Source organism: Molossus molossus, unplaced genomic scaffold (assembly GCF_014108415.1).
Source record: "Molossus molossus isolate mMolMol1 unplaced genomic scaffold, mMolMol1.p scaffold_m16_p_13, whole genome shotgun sequence".
Taxonomy (NCBI): Eukaryota; Metazoa; Chordata; class Mammalia; order Chiroptera; family Molossidae; genus Molossus; species Molossus molossus.
This window is the reverse complement of record NW_023425348.1, coordinates 48,988,443-49,010,079: the sequence shown is the minus strand read 5'-3', so window position 1 is coordinate 49,010,079 and position 21,637 is coordinate 48,988,443. Positions and strand designations below refer to the sequence as shown.

The 21,637-nt window shown below is 40.3% G+C and overlaps 1 protein-coding gene across 5 annotated transcripts in view; it reads right to left on the bottom strand.

Annotated features, from left to right (window-relative positions):
* LOC118628341 (tripartite motif-containing protein 5-like) overlaps positions 1-20,204 on the bottom strand; it is a 131,603-nt gene extending 111,399 nt beyond the window's left edge. For 4 of the 5 annotated variants that reach the window (XR_004959280.1, XM_036259227.1, XM_036259226.1 and 1 more), the window contains exons 1-9: positions 20,085-20,204; positions 18,338-18,567; positions 12,476-12,961; positions 11,797-11,892; positions 10,952-11,182; positions 5,746-5,768; positions 4,165-4,265; positions 3,848-3,874; positions 3,521-3,585 (exon numbers count right to left, since the gene is read on the bottom strand). Coding sequence is in view for 4 of the 5 variants with exons in the window: in XM_036259227.1 (XP_036115120.1) it covers positions 3,521-3,585; positions 3,848-3,874; positions 4,165-4,265; positions 5,746-5,768; positions 10,952-11,182; positions 11,797-11,892; positions 12,476-12,898 (966 nt within the window). In the remaining variant the exon portion in view is untranslated. The remainder of the gene's footprint in view (positions 1-3,520; positions 3,586-3,847; positions 3,875-4,164; positions 4,266-5,745; positions 5,769-10,951; positions 11,183-11,796; positions 11,893-12,475; positions 12,962-18,337; positions 18,568-20,084) is intronic. The other variant, XM_036259231.1, reaches the window with a different exon arrangement.
* Between the last annotated feature and the right edge of the window lie 1,433 nt (positions 20,205-21,637).

Sequence of the window (21,637 nt, the reverse complement as noted above, 5' to 3'; positions counted from 1 at the left end):
ATGGACCACAGCAATATGGGTAGCTCTGGAGATGGCCTTTGGGTGATGGAAGGAGTAAGGTTCATTCATATTTCCTATTAACTGATGCTTGCCTTTACCTGACAACCTCCGATTTCCTTACTGGTGTCTCTCCACCTTAAATCTAATGTCTCAGAGGAGGTCCCAGGACACCCGCACCACTCCCCTTGCCCTCCAACACTATCCTGGGCTTCTAATTTTTTCCAGATAACATTTTTATACTCTCTTCACAGACAAGTTCAAAGACATTAAGTCCTCATTATATCTGGTGTTTTCAAGTTATAGATGGGTCCAAGGCTTTTCAGCCCATAGTGACCCTACCTCAACCTACTCAAACATGCATACTAGGTGTTGTAGTTTGAGTTTTGAAAGAAAGGGTTTTCGTGGAGGCTAAAAAAAAAAAAAAAACACCAGATGGAATGTGGCTTAGATCAGATTCAAAGGGAGGCTGCAGTAAAATGATGACCATGTGATTTGTGGGGGCACACATCCTAGACGTCCCTGTGCACTCCACAGAAAAACATTCCACATGTGCTGCTCTCCACCTCCCTTCAATTGTCATCAACATTTGTATATTAAATATAGATTATATCACAAATCACTCTACAGTATATCTCTGCACTTACCACCAGATGCCCAATCATCCTGTTCTTTCTCAAGTGTGAGAATGAAAACTAGACACTTGAAAAAAAATCTGGCTGTTTGTAATGGCATAAAATACATTGACCCTAAAACCAGTAAATCTACTGTTGCGGTGAGGGTCTGCGAAGTGAACAAAAAACACAAACACACACAAAGACAGACAAGACTGCAGCCCAAAGTCCTGCAGTAGTTTACTTATAAACCAAGTAGATAGGCTGCTGTGGTCCCAGTTTCTTTCCAGATAATTAATCTAAGTATCACCCCAGCTGGTTCTTATCACCCCCATTCAAAGGTTAGCTGCTGTCCTTAAGAACAACTTGTCCTTCTTGTTTGCAGGCAAGGAGGAGGGAGCCTGTGTACAGGACATGCTCTGAATTGTTCTTAAGAGTTGAGCAGCACTCCAAGGCATCTGTGTGCAGAATATCCTTGTTAACCTTTGCATGAGTCCATCCGTGTGCGGAATAAACTTACATACAATCTACATCAGCAAATCTACTTATACAGTTTACTCAGAGCAATAAATCGACTGTTTCTGAAGACTGGATATGGGGTCCCACCAAGGCCTGCATGAACATCCAGTGCAGATTCAACCCTGCTCCTTCCCACTGGGGTGGCAGGAGGAACAGGCTTATCTTCCATCCTGAAGACTGCCATAGTCTGTCAGCCCACTAGAAGGAGTGAGGCCAATAAGGAAAAAGCAACTGAAAGCAAAAGTATGCCTGTGAATATGTATGTACTGTGTGTTGGAGGGTGGGGGGTATTTATTAGATGCAGAGCTTGAGTATTTTTGACATTGGTGGTGCCAAGGACCTAAAAAATACTTTGTATCTAAAAATTCAGGTCTTTTTTTTCCTTGTAACTAGGGACTTAATCCTAAATTGGAGGACTGGCATTCCAGTAACCAAAGAAAAATGATGTCCCTGGAGTTGATTTGTCAGTCACTGAGGATTATTGCTAGTAATTCACAGCAAGTAAGTTTGATTCCCTGTCAGGGCACATGCCTGGGTTGCTGGCTCGATCCCCAGTAGGGTGCTGATGGATGTAGCTTTCTCTCATTGATGTTTCTCTTTCTCCCTTCCTCTCTCTCTAAAAAAAAATCAATAAAAACATATTTTAAAAAATTATAAAATACAAAATAAATTAAAAAATAAAAACATTCTGTTAGCCCGGCCATGTGGCTCAGTGGACTGAGTGTGGATGGGAGGTCCCAGTGCCCCCAGTAGGGGGCATGCAGGAGGCAGCTGATTAATGTTTCTCTCACATCGATGTTTCTAGCTCTCTCTCCTTTCCTCTAAAAATTCAATTAAAAAGTATAAGAAATGAAAACATTGTGTTGATTTTCACAATAATACATTAAGTATATTTCATATTTTTTACAAATGTGAAACTGAATCCTCTAAAGTTTAGTTTATTTCATTAGGACTCACAGTAAGTAACACAAGAATTGAAATGATTCTCACTGTCACACACACACACATGCACACACACTCACCCTTATCTATCACTGGCAGAGCGGGAGTGGTCTAGACAGCAGCTCAGAGGGATCTGGGTTCTGAAACATGAGACTTCAGTAAAAAAACCCCTAGTGCCCTGAAGACACAACCTGCTTCATGAGACATTGACACAGCTTCTATTTCTCAGAAATTAGTAGAGAAAACGTTTATTCAGTTGAGACAGTTACAAGTTATACACTTAATGATATTTTTTTCATAGTGATCCTAACAATGGTGTGGTTTTATTACCAGGATTGTTAAAAAAATAAAACAAAATCAGCATTAAGGTATTTTATTCAAGGTTCACCGTGCATATTTGGAGAGATTGGACATGAACTCAGACAATGAGGACACAAAGTTTACAATGTTAGAAGATACTACTTATAATATTTTCTCCTTCATTCCCTGATGAATAAGGAATATCATGCGGAAAGAGACACACCCCTAAGGACTCACTCTGTAGTGACTGACTTGTATACAGGTCTTAAGTGATACACAAACATTGTTGAAAAGCTTTCCTTCATCTTCTCAAAGGTGGAGGATGTAAAAATTGGCAGAGATGCTACCTCCATACATGTCTCTATTTTTAATGAGGCAATAGTCATTTTCTTTATGATTACAGAAAATGATGAATTAGGATTCCCTACTAATTCAAACAAGATACTGGGAAAAAGTATGACATGAGTCACATTGTACACCCTATTGGTGATCTAAGGGTGTTCAATTAGGAATAAAAAAAGGTAGCAAGGGAAAGATGGTAAAAGTGGTACAGATAAACTCAGTCCATTAGATGCAGCCAAGGCACGAGGCACTACATAGAAGTGGGTGAGGGTGCAAGAGGTTTATGACCTTGGAGAACACAGTGTCATGGGGGCAACACATTTCATAGGATTGAAATATGGAAATATTTTCTTAGGAAAGGAACAGGAAGAGAATTTATAGATGAGAAACCCATGGTTAGAGATGTTGAAAAATGAGACAGTGCCAGCATTGTAGTCTACGAAAACCCCAACACAATGGGGAGGAACAGTCAGGGACAGGGTTAAGGCTGAGGCATTGGAAGAGGCAGAATCCACAAAAGCCTTATATTCAGAATGATTCTGTAACCCTATAACCCAGTAGCCATATTTAGGTTGATATCGAGAGCAAACATGTTGATAACTGTTACCTTGTCTTACAAAACCCATCATATTAGAATCAGGGCAATTATCACCATATACCCCCAAAACCCAGGCATATTTGTCTGACACATCTACGTCCCAGTAATGTTTCCCTGATGTAATACGGGGTGATCCCAGAACACCATAATCCTCATAACGGTCTCTGTGATGCAAATAAAGTGTTCTGGAAGAAAAAACAGGTCTCACTTGTCTCTGATCCTCAGAGATGATAACATTTGTTTTATGCATGGGAGGATCCAGGGTCACGTAAACTGTAGAAAAAATACAGGGTTGGTTGAGGAATAGGATGTACCTTTATTTGTGACATTGTAAGAGATCTTGAGAATGAAATGAGTGTGAAACTGGGAAGAACTTGGTTTGGTTCTTGAGGAGCAGTAAAATGCTGCAGGAGTATAATATGTATGTGTATACTGGGGTGGAAACATGGGTCTGAACACATGAGACCTAGCAGAAAATGCAAAATTCTGAAAGATGAGGACAGGGTATCTTCATAATACTGTGATTTCTCCTTACCCCAGTAGCGTTGCGCATCTGTCAATTCTGAAATGACAAAAATCCATAATATTAAATATAGGCAAAGAAGTCCACATTAAAATCTATTTTCTCTCCAAAGCAGGGAAAGACTGGGGTCTATGTGAGGCAGTACACAGAAGAATGCGAGCTGAACAAGACAGCTGGCCACTCCCCATTGAATATGCCCGTGTCATCAGCACGAGACATCCATCATCCTTTGTCTCCTCTGTCCACACCCAGAAACTGAACCCTCCTCCCTGTTCAACCCACACATAACAAGAATCTCAAGCCCACCCACTTGCTCTGGCATTCCTCACCGTTAAGTACTTGCAGCATCCCTTTCAGGTCGGGAGCTTGGAACACTCTCCTTTGTTTCTTGGAGACATTTTTTGGCTTCATCAGAGTGAAGGTTTTACTCCTAAGGATGACAAAAAAAAAAAAAAGATCCCCATGCCTCTGACTTTTTGTCTCTCCAAAACCATGAACTTTTACCTATTCATCCCAGTGAGCACTTGAGTCCCCTTCCATGGACCCTTCACCTCGGAGCCAGATAAAATGTGCTTAATCCACTTTCCCAGTAGACTGCTATTTGAGCTTGGGAAAGCATTGACCACTCAGAAATACAGTTCACTCCTTTCTAAATGATAACTATCTTCTCCTTCTCAAAATCCTAAAAATCATATGAAATTATATACCCGAGTGGATTTCTTTACCATGCCAAATTTAGTAACTTGAAACACATTAATACAAGGAAAAGTCATGACATGGATGTAAATATCCAGGGATATGACAAGAAAGTGAGGTTGCAGAACCTGGCTTCTGTGTGGTTTGAGGTATATCAAGTGGGGTAATGTTGTCTGGGTAAGGCCAAGAGCTTTAAATTCTACTCCCCGGTAAGCGAGGCACCCAGAACAATATCCGAGATTTAGTCTCTGGGGAAAAAATATAACACTTGGAAAACAAGACATTATAAACACTATACTAATAGTGGTCAGAATGTCATGTGCTTGGAAGAGACTGATGTAGCCAAGTAGGTGAGCAAATTTAGACACAAAGATGATGCCCTTCCATTCTGGCTTCAAAAGTATGTGACCAAGATGGATCAGTTGTTTGCAGAAGGGTCAAGATAATCCTTGATATTCAAGTCTGTTTTTGAAAAATTAAGAGAACCATAAAGAAAGACCTTGTCTCTTCTACTGCCAGAGTAGAACCTTAAATATAAAAGAGTTGTCTCAAATTCTGGGTGCTTATGAGGCAAAGAATACATAACATTCCCATGATCAATAAATCACCAATGAAAGGCAGAAATCTAAGTTAAATACAGGCATGCTGAGTGAATAAAATTTATGAAGTCACATAGGTCTGATACATCAATATCTTATCCTTAACTGCTACTAACCCAAATTCTGAAACTTTTTTCCAAATAAATCCCCTACCACAGAATCTGGTTCATTCTCAATATTTATAGAACACTCAAACGATGGGAGGTAAATAGAAATTTAAGATAAAACTACATCTTAATTTTTCTGCCTTGAACAGTATTTTATTCTCATTAACCACCAGATAACATTAAAAGATTTAAACCTCTTGCCCTGGCCTGTTTTGCTCAGTGGTTAGAGCATTGTCCTGTGGACCAGAGAGTCCTGGGTTCGGTTCCCAGTAAGGGCATGTACCTTGGTTGCAGTTTGTCCCCAGCTCTGGTTGGGGTTGTGTGGGTGGAAGCCACTCGATGTGTCTCTCTCACATTGATGTTTGTCTCTCTCTCTCTTCCTCCCTCTCTCTCTCCGCTCTATCTGAAGATAAATGCAGAAATGTCCTTGGGTGAGGATAAAAAAATAAAAAAATATTTAAACCTCTTTTTACCGCACAAAAGACCATCTCTCGTCTTCCACACATACCTTTCCATGATGCTATTCACATCCTAGGGAGGAAAGAGAAAACACGAGTCACGAGTAAGTTCTCCTCACTTACAATGCTTCACATCCCCACAAAGCCCTTCAACTGGTGGGAATAGAGATGGTTTTAATGTGAGAGCAAATAGTAAAGACAAGACCCAGGTCAATCATTTCAGAAGGCTCATGTGAAGCTGTCAGTTTTCCTGAAATATAGAAACAACTTTGACCCTGGTAGAAGCACAGCCTGAGCTTCCAGTACCTGGAGATGAAACATATTTATGAGAAAAGCATGAGGCCCATGATATTTTCTCAAATCTCTTTTCTTGTTTCACCAACTATCTACAACTGATCTTATTTACATCCTTAAATTCAGCATGTGCATTTCTGTAATTTATTTACAAGTCTTTATTTTTATTCAATTTTGTCTCCAAAATGCAGGTGAATATAATCTCTATTAAAGAAGCTACAGGGCCCAGCCGGTGTGGCTCAGTGGATTGAGTTTTGACCCATGGACTGAGAGGTCCCGGTCCAATTCCCAGTCAAGGCACAAACCTGGGCTGCACATACCCAACAGGGGGCATTCAGGAGGCAGCTGATCCACATTTCTCTCTCACATTGATGTTTCTATCATTCCCTCCCTTCCTCGCTGTCTCAAAAATCAATAAAAACATATTTAAAATAAGAAGCCACAGGAACCAGTAACTTAGGATGTTTCCTATGTAACTTACTATTCAGCAAACAAATACCTCCTCTTTCACACACCTTTGTTCTTTTTACCAATATCCACTCAGTCGCTGTTGTAACACTACAATATTTACTGCATTTTAGTCTCTAACAAGACAGTTTAGTCCATAAAGAACTGTTTTTGGTCTTCTGAACTTCATTATCATCACAGGATTATTTTTTTTAACAGATATTCACAAATATATTTGGGCTCCTTTATTTCATGACCCCCAAAAACAAGGCAACCGCTGGGTCCACACAAACAAACAAACAAAAAATTGTTTTGCTCTCTGTCTTTGGGCCTTGTTGTATATGACAAAAAAATAAAAATAAAGAAAGAAAGAAAAGTAGATGAAGTACAGAAAAGGAATTTGGGGGATAGTTGTAACACTAATCAAAGCTTAATTCTGAAGCTCAAACACTGCCATCAGGATCTGGTCTATGTCATTCTCCAAATTCTATGCATGCCCTCTATATTGACTTTATCCTCAGTTCATAGAAAAAATATGTATCTCCTCATATAAATCGCCCCCAAAGAAGGTAAGTTGTCTTCCACTAATATAAAATATTCCAAAGTCTGCATGGATTAAGTGCCCATATTAAAAGTATCACTGTGGCCTAACCAGTGTGGCTAAGTGGTTGAGCATCAACCTATGCACCAAGAGGTCACTGGTTCAATTCTCGGTCAGGGCTTATGCCCAGGTTGTGGGCCCAATCCCCAGTGGGGGTATGCAGTAAGTGCCAATCAATGTTCTCTCTCATCGATGTTTCTCTCTCTCTCTCTCTCACTTCCTCTTCCCTGTAAAATCAATGAAGGAAAAAAAATGTTTTAAAGTATCACTGTGTTGTTCCTGAAATAATATAAAACTATGTTGGAGGCAAGTATCCATATATTACTGGAATGAATTTAGTATTAATCTGTAACAGATCATAATAAAATAAGATACATATTGTAATTTGACGAGCCACCAACACAAAAATTTAAAAATATAGTTAAACAAAATTTTATACTAGAAATATCTCTTTAACTCCAAAGAAGCTAATCAATGAGATACAGAACAACTGTAATGACAGGTAAAATAAAGAAGGTGATAACACAATATAAATTAAATAGAGCTACACTGAAAATTGTATTAAATGTTATTGTCTTAATCCACCAATTCAAAGACAGAAATTGTGGGACTAGATAAAAAACAATTTCAATTATTGCTATCTACAAGTGACATATTTTGGATTCAAAGACATAGATATGTGAAAGGAAAAAAGAGAATCTTGGACAAAATTGTAGACTAGGTAAATGCTGTGCTTGTTTCCTCCCAGAACCACTTCAAAATTATAACCATATTGTAGAATAACCACCCTTGAGAACCACATGATGACAAACTGAAGAGAACTTCTGTAACTGAGGATATAGAGAAGAAGCCACCTTGAGACTGGAAGGAGGGCAGAGACAAAACTGGCTGGTAACACACCCTTGTGTGAAGGTTAAGAAATGGGATAGCCACTCAGTCTGAGGGCTATCCTACCCACCAATGTTCCAACAGCAATAAAGGTTCAACTACAAGAGAGCACAGACAACCCAAACAGTCTATACCCCTGGAAAATTTGGTTCAGATGAACACCAAAACTGCACCACTGAGCCTCAAGGGACACCTCCTATAAAAGGCCACTCTGTCAAGACTGGGAGATGTGGCAGATATACCAAATACATAGAAATAAACTTAGGAAGGCAGCCAAAATGAGGAGACAAAGAAACATGTCCCAAATGAAAGATCAGGAAAAATATTTCAGAAAAATAACTAAACAAAATGGACGCAAGCAATTTACCAGCTGACAAATTCTAAACACTGCTCATAAGGATGCTCAATTAACTTAGGGAAATAATAAATGATCTCACTGAGAACTTCAACAAAGAGACAGGAAGCCTAAAAAAGGAGCTAGAAAACATAAAAAAGAGTCAGTGAGTAATGAAGAATACAAAGAGAGAATGTTAAAAGCAGCAAGAGAAAAGCAGCTAGTTATTTATAAGGGGCATCCATAAGATTATCGCCTAATTTCTCAACAGAAACTTTGTAGGCCAGAAGGGATTGTCATGAAATATCTAAAGTGATGACTATCAATGACCTATAACCTAGAATACTCTGTCCAGCAAAGCTATGATTTAAAATAGGCGTCATAAAGAGGTTCCCAGGTTAAAAAAAAAAAAAAAAAAAGTTGAAGGAATTCATCACCACCAAAACAGTATTATAAGAAATGTTAAAGAAATGTAAGAAAAAAAATAATAATATAAATAAGAAAATCTTTATGATGTATAAGAGATGACTAACATTATGAACCAGCTTGATTAACTGGCATCTATAAACCCTTTCACCCAATGAATGCACAACACTTTCTTTTCAAATTCATATAAAAAATTTGGACACAATATTTTAGGCCATAAAGCAAGTGTCAATATAGTTAAAAGATTGAAATAATAAAAAAAAATATGTTTTCTGATTAGAAAGGAATTAAATTTAAAATACACAGCAAAAGAAAAGTAAAAATTCACCAAGTATTAGTGAATTAAACAACACAGTTTGAAGTATTTCAAAGGTTAAGATAAGATAACAAAGAAAGCCCTGGCCAGTTTGGCTCAGCGGTTAGGGTGAATCTGAGGGATCTGGGTTTGGTTCCTGCTGGGGGCACGTACCTCAGTTGCAGTTTGTCCTCGGCTCCAGTTGGCGTTGGGTGGGTGGCGGCCAGCCGATGTGTCTCTCTCACATTGATGTTTCTCTCTCTCTCTCTCTCTCTCTTTCTCTCTCTCTTCCTCCCTCCCCTCCCTCTATCTATCTATCTATCTATCTATCTATCTATCTATCTATCTATCTATCATCTATCTATCTGGAGATGAATGCAAAGGTGTCCTCGGGTGAGGATTAAAAAAAGAAAAAGATAAAGAAAGTTGGAAAATAAGTTGAATTGAATCAAAATAGTAAATAATCTAAAAGTATGGAATATAGCTAAAACAATGCATTTATATCATTAAAAACTATTGTATCAAATCAGTAGTCAACATTCCCACTTTAAGAAACCAGAGCCCTGGCCAGTTTGGTTTAGCGGTTAGAGCGTCGACCCACGGACCAGAGAGTCCCGGGTTTGGTTCCTGTTAAGGGCATGTACCTCGGTTGTGGTTTGTCCCCGGCCCCAGTTGGGGTCATGTGGGTGGCAAGCAATCAATGTGTCTCTCTCACATCGATCTCTCTCTCTCTCTCTCTCTCTCTCTCTCTTCCCCCCTCTCTCCCTCCCACTCTATCTGAAGATAAATGCAAAAAATGTCCTCGGTGAGGATAAAAAAAAAAAAAGAAACCAGAAAAAGAACAAGTTAAACACAATACACACAGACACACACAAACACATAAACACATTCAAGTACACATGTGCATTTATACACACACACACAAAGGAAACAATATAAGTGAGAGCAGAAATCTATGATATAAAAGAATTAAATAAATAAATAACTAAAACAAAGTTTATTCTTGAAACACATCAATAAAATTAACCAAACATAAATAGTTGCCCAGAAAAAAAGCAAATCACCAAAATCAAGAATTAAAGAGGGGAGATTACTATGAGTAATATAGAAATTAAAGAGATACTAAAGGATTATATGATTAACTTCCTGTTACAAATCTGACGACTTAGAATGAACAAATTTCTACAAAGATGTATATTATCAAAAACTGACTCCAGCTCTGGCCAGTTTGGCTCAGCAGTTAGAGCGCCAGCCCACGGACTAGAGGGTCTTGGGTTCCGTTCCCACTAAGGGCACGTATCTTGGTTGCAGTTTGTCCTCGGCCCAGGTTGGGGTTGTGTGGGTGGCGACCACTTTAAAAAAGAAAAACAAACAAACAACAAAAAACAACAAACAAACAACAACAAAAAGAAACTGACTCCAGAAACGTAAAAAATCCTAAGAAAATCTAATACAAGTGAAAAACAAAATATTTAAACCTTTCCAAAAAGCAACAACCAGAGTGAAATGGTTTCACTGGAGAATCAAATAATTAAAGAATAAATAATACCAATCCTTCTCAATTGTTTATACGGAGAACAATTGTTTATTAAGAAAGAGGATAAAAATTTCAACTTATTCTATGAAGAAAAATGAAAACCTCTTGGATCACTGAGAGGTATCTGAAAAAAGGTCTAGGCTATATCACAGATACAGGAGTCTACTGAATAGAGTTTGACACAGTGGATCTACTCTCCACAGTCACTTTAGCTCTTTAATTGATACATTAATAAAAATGAGGGTATTCCCCCCCTTGTTATTCATAGATTCAATGATTCCTATAATCTCTGAAACAGATGCAGAGAAGGGTTGCTGTAAGACCAAAGGAACCTCAGTGTCACTACTAGAAACAGCACAGCCACACAGCAGAGGAGGAAACTTAATCTTCATTTTTCTCAAGTTCAAATGTGGGGGCTTACTCCCAAGTCTTACCTGTAGCATCTCTACTGGTAACCCCTGCAGCCGATGCTCCAGATCCGAGATGAGATCTTTCAACACCTGACTCTGTTGGACCAGATCACTCTCAGCATGAGCCAGGTAATTCAGAATATTTCCTTCCTCCTTCTTCAGCCTTTGCAGCTCCTTCTGCTTCTCACTCTCCAGGATTCCTGTCAGTTTTTCAAAATAATCCTGAACACATTGGCTCTCCTTTTCTATTTGATCCTTCAGGAATGACAAAGAAAGAGAGGGACTCAGGCACCAGGCAGAGGCTGGGAGCCACAAATTGAAGTATTTGATTTGGAAGTTCTCAGAAGGAAGGGAGATGAAAAGCAGGGGAACAATTTTGGGGGAGGCTGATTTTTCCTATCATTACCTCTTCAAAACCGTCTAAAATAATGGCCTCAAGTCTGCATTACTGAGGCCAACCCTAAACGAAAATGGACACCTGGGTGTGGCTCAGCTTTCACAGATTGCTCAAGGCAGTCATGCATTACTCCTGACCCCCACAACCTCACCTTCTGCCTATGGTTGAACATCAGAGCCAAAGCCATGAGCCATTAGCCTTTGTCTTCCCCTGGAAGAGTGTAAGGCTCAAAATAATGACGGAAATGAATACAAAATTCACTAGCCATCTTCACCAGTCTCTCTCTGAGAATAACTAGCCAACTAAAATCTGTGGGTTTTATGTATAACATGTTCATATCCAGCCTAACCCCTACCAGGGAAAGGATAAAGAATGTCTAATAAATCTGGATATATCAACATTCAGGAAATAAGAAGGGCTAACAACCAAGGTCCTGCCCAGATTCTTGTTGAACTCCCTCCGAGTCTCCTACCTTCCAAGAAGTTCTCTCTTCTTTGATGTCAGCTCCCCACTTGTCAGCTTTCCACTGCTCTGCCCTTAGCCTTTTCAGAGCTGCCTGGAGCTTCTCCTGTGACAGAGGGATCACACCAGGGTTAAGCTATGGGCTCTCTCCTCATAAGAGAGGATAAATGGGGAGGAAATCTGGCTGACTTCTAAAGAGACTAAAGTTTACAGAGACTGTGAAATAACAGTTAGAATCTGTGATTTGAGGAAAACCTGATGTAGTAAATGTGTTCTTTAAGACTCCAATGATAGAAGTCATGATCACCGTGTCAAGAGAGGACTGGTTCTCTTTGCCCTAGAATAAAACACTTGATTCTGTAGCAAGGAAAAAAACTTAGGTCTCAATACACCTAGCTGCCCTGTTACCCCTCCTGTCCAAAGGAAAAATGACAGCTATGCTTGGGCATAGAACCTCCATCTATTAACACAAGGTCTAAAAATATCTACTTCTGGTTTAGAGGAGTCTGCTCATCATTTGCGTGGAATGCACAGAAATGTCCTTCAGGCCTTAGAAGGTGAGTATTGGAAGAAACATGATCACAGGGTTCATGTTTATGGTGGCAAGATAATTAGAGTTAAAAGCAAAGTTGGGATTTTTCATCAAGCACTATTTTCTGCCCTGTCTTTCCTGCATCCTGGTCTGTTACCTTGTACTCCTGAGCAACCTCCTCCATGAGGAATGTGTGGTGACCACGGTGCTCTTGAGACCGCTCACAAAGCCAGCAAATGAATTTCCCATCCTCCTTACAGAACAGCAAGAGTTTCTCTCCATGGCGCACGCAGAGATTTATCTTTTGCTCCTTCTTTGGGCTCAACTTGACATTCCTAAGCGTCTCCACTATATTGGCCAAATGCCGATTAGGCCGCAGGTTCCCAGGCTGGTAACTTAGCCTGCACACTGGGCAGTGGCTCTCTCCTTCCTGGCCCATCATGGACTCCTTGTTGTTGGCAGTGATGCAGTTTTGACAGAAGCTGTGTCCACAGTCCAGGCTCAGGGGTTCTTTTAGGAGCTCCAGGCAAATGGGGCAGGTCACCTCCTCCTCTATGTTCTCCAGGACTCCTGAAGCCATTGCAGCTGCTCCCCTGTTCCTACCTGTTCTGATCTGAGGCTTCTCTTGCTCACCAATCTCTGCCTGTTTGGAAAGGTTAAAAGGAAGCAGAGTTAAAACAGTAGGAATGTCAGCAATTGTGTAGAAATCAAGGATGGGGCAAGAACAAATATAGAAGGACAAAAAACAAAAGGTAGAGAGACAAGGAAAGAAGTAAGGGACTTGGTAAAAAGAACTTCTTATAACAATTTAAAATACTTTTCGTTAATCTGACATGAAAAATTTCATTTTTTTCTGTGCAATGGCTGTTATTGTCCTTTATGTTTACTGAACAAATTGAGGACCTGAGGCCTTTTCTACCAATAAAAGATGTTTGTGTGACCTACCATCTCTCTGGCTTCTTCTTTCCTATGCCAAACACATCCTCAATGATAAAAGTACCAAACCACATATGGGTCTCATATGCAGTGCTGTCCCTTGTATCAGTAGGACTCACTCTAATCCTCCTTATGTGTTCCTTTATCAGGAAGACCTGCTCTGATTTGCTTATTTACAGTGTAACTATTGCCATGAGTTGGTGTATGTTTGAAATGATTTCTCTTATTATCATGGCATTATATGTGACAATGTTTGCGTAAATGGCAAGAGCAAACCTTTGATCAGAAGTGTACATCAAGTTAGTGAGTCACTTACAAAGATCATTTTCTTCAGCACACAGTTGCGATAAGCCTAATGCACTCAGGGTCCCCCTTTAGAGGTACGTTCCTATATTACTAAGTTAATCAAACACAAAATAGTAAACTTAGGAGGTTCTGTGGAATCTTGTGTTGATAAATGGTAAAATGTCACTTTTGCCTGGAAATATGCCAAGGACATTGATGAGAGCCTAAAGCTGTGTATGTATGTTGATGATTGGGAGGGTGATAGCATAAACAAACACATAGAATCACACAAGTCACATACCTGAAGTAATAGAAACACAGATGAAATGGATATCAGTCTTGCAAAAAAAAAATCTCAAAATATTAGGCAAGACCATTTCACTAAATTTTAATCACTATGAATTACATGCTATCAAATTAACTAGTACCCATAAACACAAAAATGATTATAAATGGAAAGCTTAAACCACTATGACCTTGACATTCAGCTGGAAAGTAACAGTAAATTAAATCATCAGCCATATATATAAATAAAAAAATAGCTACAAATAAGTAACTATCAATAATAACTTTAAATATAAATGCAGTAAATTAAATCATCAGCCATATATATAAATAAAAAAATGGCTACAAATAAGTAACTATCAATAATAACTTTAAATATAAATGCAGTAAATTAAATCATCAGCCATATATATAAATAAAAAAATGGCTACAAATAAGTAACTATCAATAATAACTTTAAATATAAATGGCTTAAATGCTCTATCAAAAGACATAGGGTAGCTGGTTGGATAAGAAAGCATGACCCATAGTCCTGGCCAGTTTGGCTCAACGGTTGGAGCGTCGGCCTGCAGACCAGAGAGTACCGGGTTTGGTTCCCGCTAGGGGCACATACCAAAAAAAAGAAAAAGAAAAAAGAAAAGAAAGCATGACCCATATATATACTGTCTACAAGAGACCCACCACAGAACAAAATATTCACACAGGATGAAAATGAAGGGATGGGAAAAAATTTTCCAAGCAAATGAAAATGAAAAACAGATGGTGTAGCTATACTAATATCTGATAAAATATACTTCAAAATGAAGGCCATAGCAAGAGACAAAGACAGGCACTACATAATATTTAAAAGATCGATCCAAAAGGAGGATATAACCCTGGTAAACATATATGCACCTGATAGAGGAGCACCAAAATATTAAAAGACTGCTGGAAGACTTTAAGTGAGAGATTGACAATACAATCAAAGTAGGGGACTTTCACACCCCACTGACATCACTGGATAGATCTTCTAGCCAAAGTATCAACAAGAAAACAGAAACCCTAAAGGTCACACTAGATCAGATGGATTTAGTTGATAATTATAGAACATTTCACCCTAAAGCTTCTTCTCAAGTGCACATGAGACATTCTCAAAGATAGACCACATTTTAGGACACAAAGTAAGTCTTTACTAGTTCAAGAAGACTGAAATCATATCAAGCATGTTTTTGCATCACAGTGGCACGAAAATAGAAATCCATTACAATAAAAACACTCAAAATCATTCAAACACATGGAAGCTAAATAGCATGCTATTAAAACATGAATGGGTTACCAAAGAGATCAAGGAAAAAATAAACTTCCTGGAAACAAATAAAAATGAACAAAAAACAATGGAAGTATATACCATGTTCATAGACTGGAAGAACCAACATAATTAAAATGTCCATACTACCAAGCAATCTAGAGATTAAATGAATCCCTATTAAAAGACCAACAGCATACTTCACAGAGCTAGAACAAATACAACAAAAGTGTATATGGAATCAAAAATAGCCACAGCAATCTTGAAAAAGAAGAACAACGTTGGAGAGATCACCATTCTGGATATCAGGTTATACTACAAACCACTGTAATCAAAACAGCCTGGTATTGGCAATAAAAACAGTCATATAGATCAATGGAACAGAACAGAGCATGCAAAAATTGACCGAAGACATTATACTTAATTAATATTTGACAAAGGATGCAAGAGCATACAATGAGGTAAAGACAGTGTCTTCAATACATGGTGCTGGGAAAATTGGACAGCTACACGCAAAAAATGAAACTCAACCACCAACTTACACCATACACAAGAATAAACTCAAAATGGATAGAAGACTTAAATATAAGTCATGAAACCACAAAAATCCTAGAAGAAAATGCAGGCAGTAAAACTGTAGACATCACACGAAGCAGAATTTTCACTGATGCATTGCCTAGGGCAAGAGAAACAAAGAAAAACAATTAATAAATGAACTACATCAAACTAAAAAGTTTCTGCACAGCAAAAGAAACCAGCATCAAGATGAAAAGGGATGCCCTGACTGGCGTGACTCAGTAATTAGAGTGTTGGCCTGCATACCAAAAGGTTGCGGGTTCAATTTCCATTCAAGGGCATATACCTGGGTTGCAGGTTCGATCTCCACCCTGACTGTGGCATGTGGGAGGCAACCAATTGATGTAAGATGGAAAAAATATCTTCAGGTGAGGATTTAAAAAAGAAAATAGGTTTAAAAAAAGGGGATGCAAAGAGAACCCACTGTATGGGAGAACATAATTGCCAATGATACATCAAATAAGGGGTTAATTTCCAAAAAATATAGAGTAATCATACAACTCAACAAAGGGAAGATAAACAATCCATTAAAAAGTAGGCAGAGGACCTGAATAGACACCTCTCCAAACAGAACATACAAATAGCCAAGAGATGTGAAAAAAGGCTCAACATTACTAATCATTAGAAAGATGCAAATTAAAATGACTATGAGTTATGACCTCACAGTTACAAGAATGGCTGCTATCAACACATCATCAAACAACAAGTGCTGGCAAGGAAGTGGAGAAAAGGGGACTCTAGTACACTGCTGGTGGGAATGCAGACTGGTGCAGCCACTATGGAAAACAATATGGTGTTTCCTCAAAAAATTAAAAATGGATCTGCTATTTTACCCAGTGATCCCACTTCTGAGAATATGTCCTAAGAAGCCTGAAACAGCAATCAGAAAGAATTTCTGCACCCCTAGGTTCATAGTAGCACTATTAACAATAGCTAAAATCTGGAAACAGCCCAAGTGTCTGTCAGTAGATCAGTGGATAAAAAAGTTGTGGTACATTTACACAATGGAATACTATGCAGCTGTAAGAAAGAAAGACCTCTTACCCTTTGAGATGACATGGAGGGATCTGGGGAGTATTATGCTAAGCAAAATAAGCCAGTCAGAGAAAGACAAGAATCACGTTATTTGTGGACTATAATGAACGAAATAAGCTGACAAACACAATAGATTCATAGTCATGGAAGTAGGGAACATACTGACAAACCTCAGAGGGAAGGGGGTAGGGGTAAGAGAAGAAATAGACCAAAGAACTGATATGCGCATATGCATAACCAATGGATTGGTGAAGGTGGTGTGTGGGGTGGGAGTTGGGAGGTAGGTGTCATTGGGGGGGGGGGGGATAGAGGGACATATGTAATACTTTCAACAATAAAGACAAATTAAAAAAAAATAAATCATCAGCCATATATATACAAACAAGCGGATGTGAAAAGTGCTACTAGAGAGCTGTGCATGCAATTGGGATATCAAACAATGGGTGCAGATAAACGATGGTGCAGTAATTCCAACTTGAAAACATAAGGGTTGAACTGAAAGCTGAAGATGAAGTAAATATGGCATAGCAAAGATATAAAAAAATTGTTATCAGCTAGAGAAAATTACTTGTTCATGGAAGATGCACGCCCTTGTCTGAGTTTGGAATTGCCAGTGTGGCTGGTGTGAGAAAACTGCTAGGCCTTTGGTATCACACAAGCCTGCAGTGACCATGACACATGGCACTTCCTCAGTTATGTAACATTTAGGGACACTTTCTCAAGAGCAAAACACACTGCCAGTGTTGAAATGTGGAATGTTAGATGGATCCAGTGGGGAATTGAGAAGATGAATAGGATGAGTGCACAGTTGCCCAGGGGAGAGATGATGATAGCTTCCAGGACAAGGAGATGAAGAAAATGGAGAGCAGATGATGAGAGAGAGACACTGGATGAGGTAAGAGGAAAGGACTGGCGGTTCTATTATACACCTGAGAACAACGGTTCAATAGGCCTGGCTCTGTCTTCCCCTAAAGGTAATATTGGCTTACTCTTCTAATACGTTGGGTTTTGTTTTTGTTTTCTGGAAAATTCATGAGGCTACGATAAAGTGGAAGGTCAGCTGCCTTCAAGACCATATTGCTGATAGCAAAATTAGCCTGATGTGGAAAGAGTAGGAGGATTTCATATAGACCTCAAATGACAGTTAATAAGCTTAGACTTCATTTTTTGTAAGGAGAATGTGACTTTTATAACCAACTGTGTCCCTTTTAGGCCCTTGGGCACCATGCTATGGGCTTTCACTGGATAATTAGCGCTCTGTAACTCTGGGCATCTATAACTTATGGTGATTTCACACACATCCACTAAGTCTGTTTTTTTTGTGTGTTTTTTTTTTTACTTCACTGATTTGAGAGAGAGAGGGGAAGGGAGAGAGAGAGAGAGAGAGAGAAACATAGATGAGAGAGAACATCAATTGGCTGCCTCCTACATGTCCCCCACTGCAGATTTGGCCCACACATGGGCATAGGAATCAAACTGGCAGCCTCTTGATGCATGGGTCAATGCTCAACCACTGAGTCACACTGGCCGGGCACTAAGTCTGGCTTTTTAAGAGGCTGAGATAACAGGAATAAACTACCTTCTATAGCACTATGAAGACCATCACTAAGAACTCACCTAAGGCAGCCAAGATCAGCATGCTGGTCTCCTGAACTGTATCCTTAGCTAAGCTAATTTACCCTGGGAGTTTATATCTTATCAGGTCAAATGAAACAGAATGAACATCCAAATTGAAGGTGATGATGGTGATCAGTCAGAGAGGGTATCACAGAGTGGTGACACAGTGATACTCATTCTCCCACCTGGACTCAGTATAGCCCTGTGGCCACAGTCCAGGCTCAGGAATTCTTGAAGAAGTTCCAGGTAAGCAGGACAATGAAGCAATAAACAAAGAAAAGAAAAGAAAAAAAGAGATCTCATTAGATATTCATGCCTTGATTGTTGCCAAAGTTTGATGATAAAAGAAAGATCTGAAGTATGAGATAATAAGTTTTCCCATTGCTAGGTGCTTGAAAGGCAAAAGTTGCAAAGGCTGCATAGGGATGGATTTAGACCCACTAACACTGTGCACTGGTGCCATGTTCTTGCCTGAAGGGAAATTGATAAGAAATGATGCTGAAGGAGAAGAAGTGTATTCCAGATACTTGTCCATATAATGAAAACAGCCCAGAGGGCATATGCAGTTAGCCCCTGGATGCAGAAACTGCGGTCCAGTTCAAGCTCTGATGAACAGCAAGCAAAAATACACAGTGTATCAGGGGTAGATACTAAATTATATCTATGTTTGAATCATGCTGGTGTCATAAAACAGGGGTAGAAACTAAATGATATTACCACTGTTTTATGACACAGCATGATCCAAACATGGGTAGTAACCTACAATGATTTCTCATCCATCCAACCAATCCTGAGACCCACGAAGAACCTACGGAAGGAGGAGAAAAGCATGTATTCTGCCTTGGGGCTGCGAAATTGATTTTCACAGGGGGATGACCAGGAGCTAAGGTCAGAGCAGCTGCTGCCACAAGACTCAGAAGAGAACAGTGCAGTGGAAATCGAGTCCTCACACATGGAGGTCACCCCACCACCACCTAAGCAGTGACCCCAGGGCTCCACAGCAGCAGCGAGATACATATGGGAACATGAGTAGAAGCTGCGCTGGAGGGATTTCACAAATACCTACCCTATCCTGGAGGACCTCTGGGTTTGTGCCCCCCATCAGACTCCCTAACTCTGGGGAGCTGTGCAAGAGAGCAGAGCCCACAAAAATGTACAAAAAACAACAAGGCTCTGCCCAGGAAAACATTAGTGGTGTAGGGAACAGGAGATTCCTCTCTTAAAGGGCTCCCACACAGGACTTACAGGACTTGCCCCAGGACCCAGTGCAACAGCAGAAGTTTGAAAAACGCCTACTTAGAGCAGGTGTGGAGATTTATCTCCTGCAGAAGTGTTAGCCTGCTGGACTTTCACTTGAAGCAGAAACTTGAGGGTGGGGCGACATCGGTGCTCCGCCCCCTACCTTGCAGCTGGCACAGGGCTGAATCTCCCTCTAACCGGTCAGAGCTCCTGGGTGTGCCCCACCCCCTGCAGCTGCTCAACCTGAGCTGACTGAGGAGGGCCAGGGCCCCAGACCCCTCTCGGCACCATCACCCCTGCCCCACCATCCTGAGTCACTGGAGTGGCCTCTGCCACCACGGCCCAGCCCCAGCCAGCAGCCCTCAGAGGGGCACCCCTTGGGTCCCTGGCTCTGGTGGCTGGGGTGGAAGGAGGTGCGTTTCTGACCCCAGTGTCGGAAACAACGGAAAACGCAGTTCTTGGCAGCTACCGCCGCCCAGGCACCGCACAGAGAGCAGAAGAAACTCACCCCCAGTATCCCGGGGAAAAGGCCTATTCACTTGTTTTGGAGTTCAGGGTGAGGGGTTCACTCTCCATTCCCTCTCCAAACCAGAGGCCGGAGGGCCAGCCGCAGAGAGGATCCGGAGGAGCAGAGGGAAAATGAAAGTTACATTCTTAGGGGAGGGGCAGGGAAGGAGAGAATCTGTGGGCCAATGGGAGGCCTTCCCAGGGGCCCCTGGGAAATACCCAGACTGTGTGCCTGGGTCAGAGGGGTCAGTGAGGATGTTCTTGATCTCAATTCTGCTCCAGGAAGCTGTTCTGCGGTTCTCAGGGCTCCCAAAGTAGTTCATCCTTTGCAGAGCTAGGATTGCCTGAGCTCTGCAATTTCACACACACCTACCTCATCTTGTTCCCTTACAAATGAGATGTCACGGGAGGAAAAGAAATACCTCCTTTACCACAGTCAGGACCCTCCCTGAAGGCTCCCCAGGGGCAGTGATCCTGGCCGCTCCCTCCTGTCCTGGATCTACCAGCTAAGCTAAGTGAGTCTGTGTCCTGTTAGCCACGTGAGCCGGACGGGCTGCCCACATCTGAAATGTCCTCAGATGGTCAGCCAGAGGCGCTCTCCCAGAGTGGTGGCACCTGATGCTGACTGTCAGAACGTGGATTCAAAGGACAAGATGACAGTTTTCCTAAATGAAGGGCAAAGGTCAAACTACATGAAGTGGCAATGTCATCTAATACTATTTGACATATAATCTCTATAGTCCTAACATTAAAAAAAAAAAAAATTAAAGGGAAAAGTAATTGTGAAAGATAATTTTACGAGTCAATGTGACTAGCCACAGGGTGCCAGGATTAAGCATTATTTCTGGGTTTGTTTCTAAATGAGATTGGCCTTTAGATCTGTGGACTCAATTACATAGATTGGGGCCTGAGCAGAGTAAAGAGACAAAGGAAGAGAGAAAGAATGTGGTGGTTTTCTTCCTGTCTGACTGCTTGAGCTGGGATATACGTTTTCTCCTGCCCTTGGATTAGGACTTAGGCCATTGACTATGTTGGTTCTCAAGCTTGGAACTTGGATAAAATTACACCATCAGCTTTCCTGAGTCTCCAACTTGTAAACAGCAGAGCCAGGAACTATTCCAATGCTATAATCACATCAGTCAATTCCTGATAATCAATCTCCTTCACATATATGAAGAATCTATAAAATGTTGGTTCTGTTTCTCTGGAGAACCCTGACTAATAAAGTATGAGATGATTCTAAAATCATGTGTTAAGTGGCACAGGTGGAATGTGATATGATAATGATAATGACACTTGTGAACGGTGCAATTTCAAAACATGTGAGCCTACACATGACCTGGGGCACTTAAGTTACAAGGAGAATGTTGTAGAGGTGAGAATGCATGAAGTCGTCCTTCATTCAGTAAGAGTATGTCCGATAAGGAGAAGCCAAAGTGAAGGGAAAAAAAAGGTCTCGACTGTATCTACATCTGAGTCAGTCAGTCTGGGATGCAGTGATGTCTTTACCAGGAGAGGTGATTGAATGAATGAATGAATGAATGAAAAAATGAA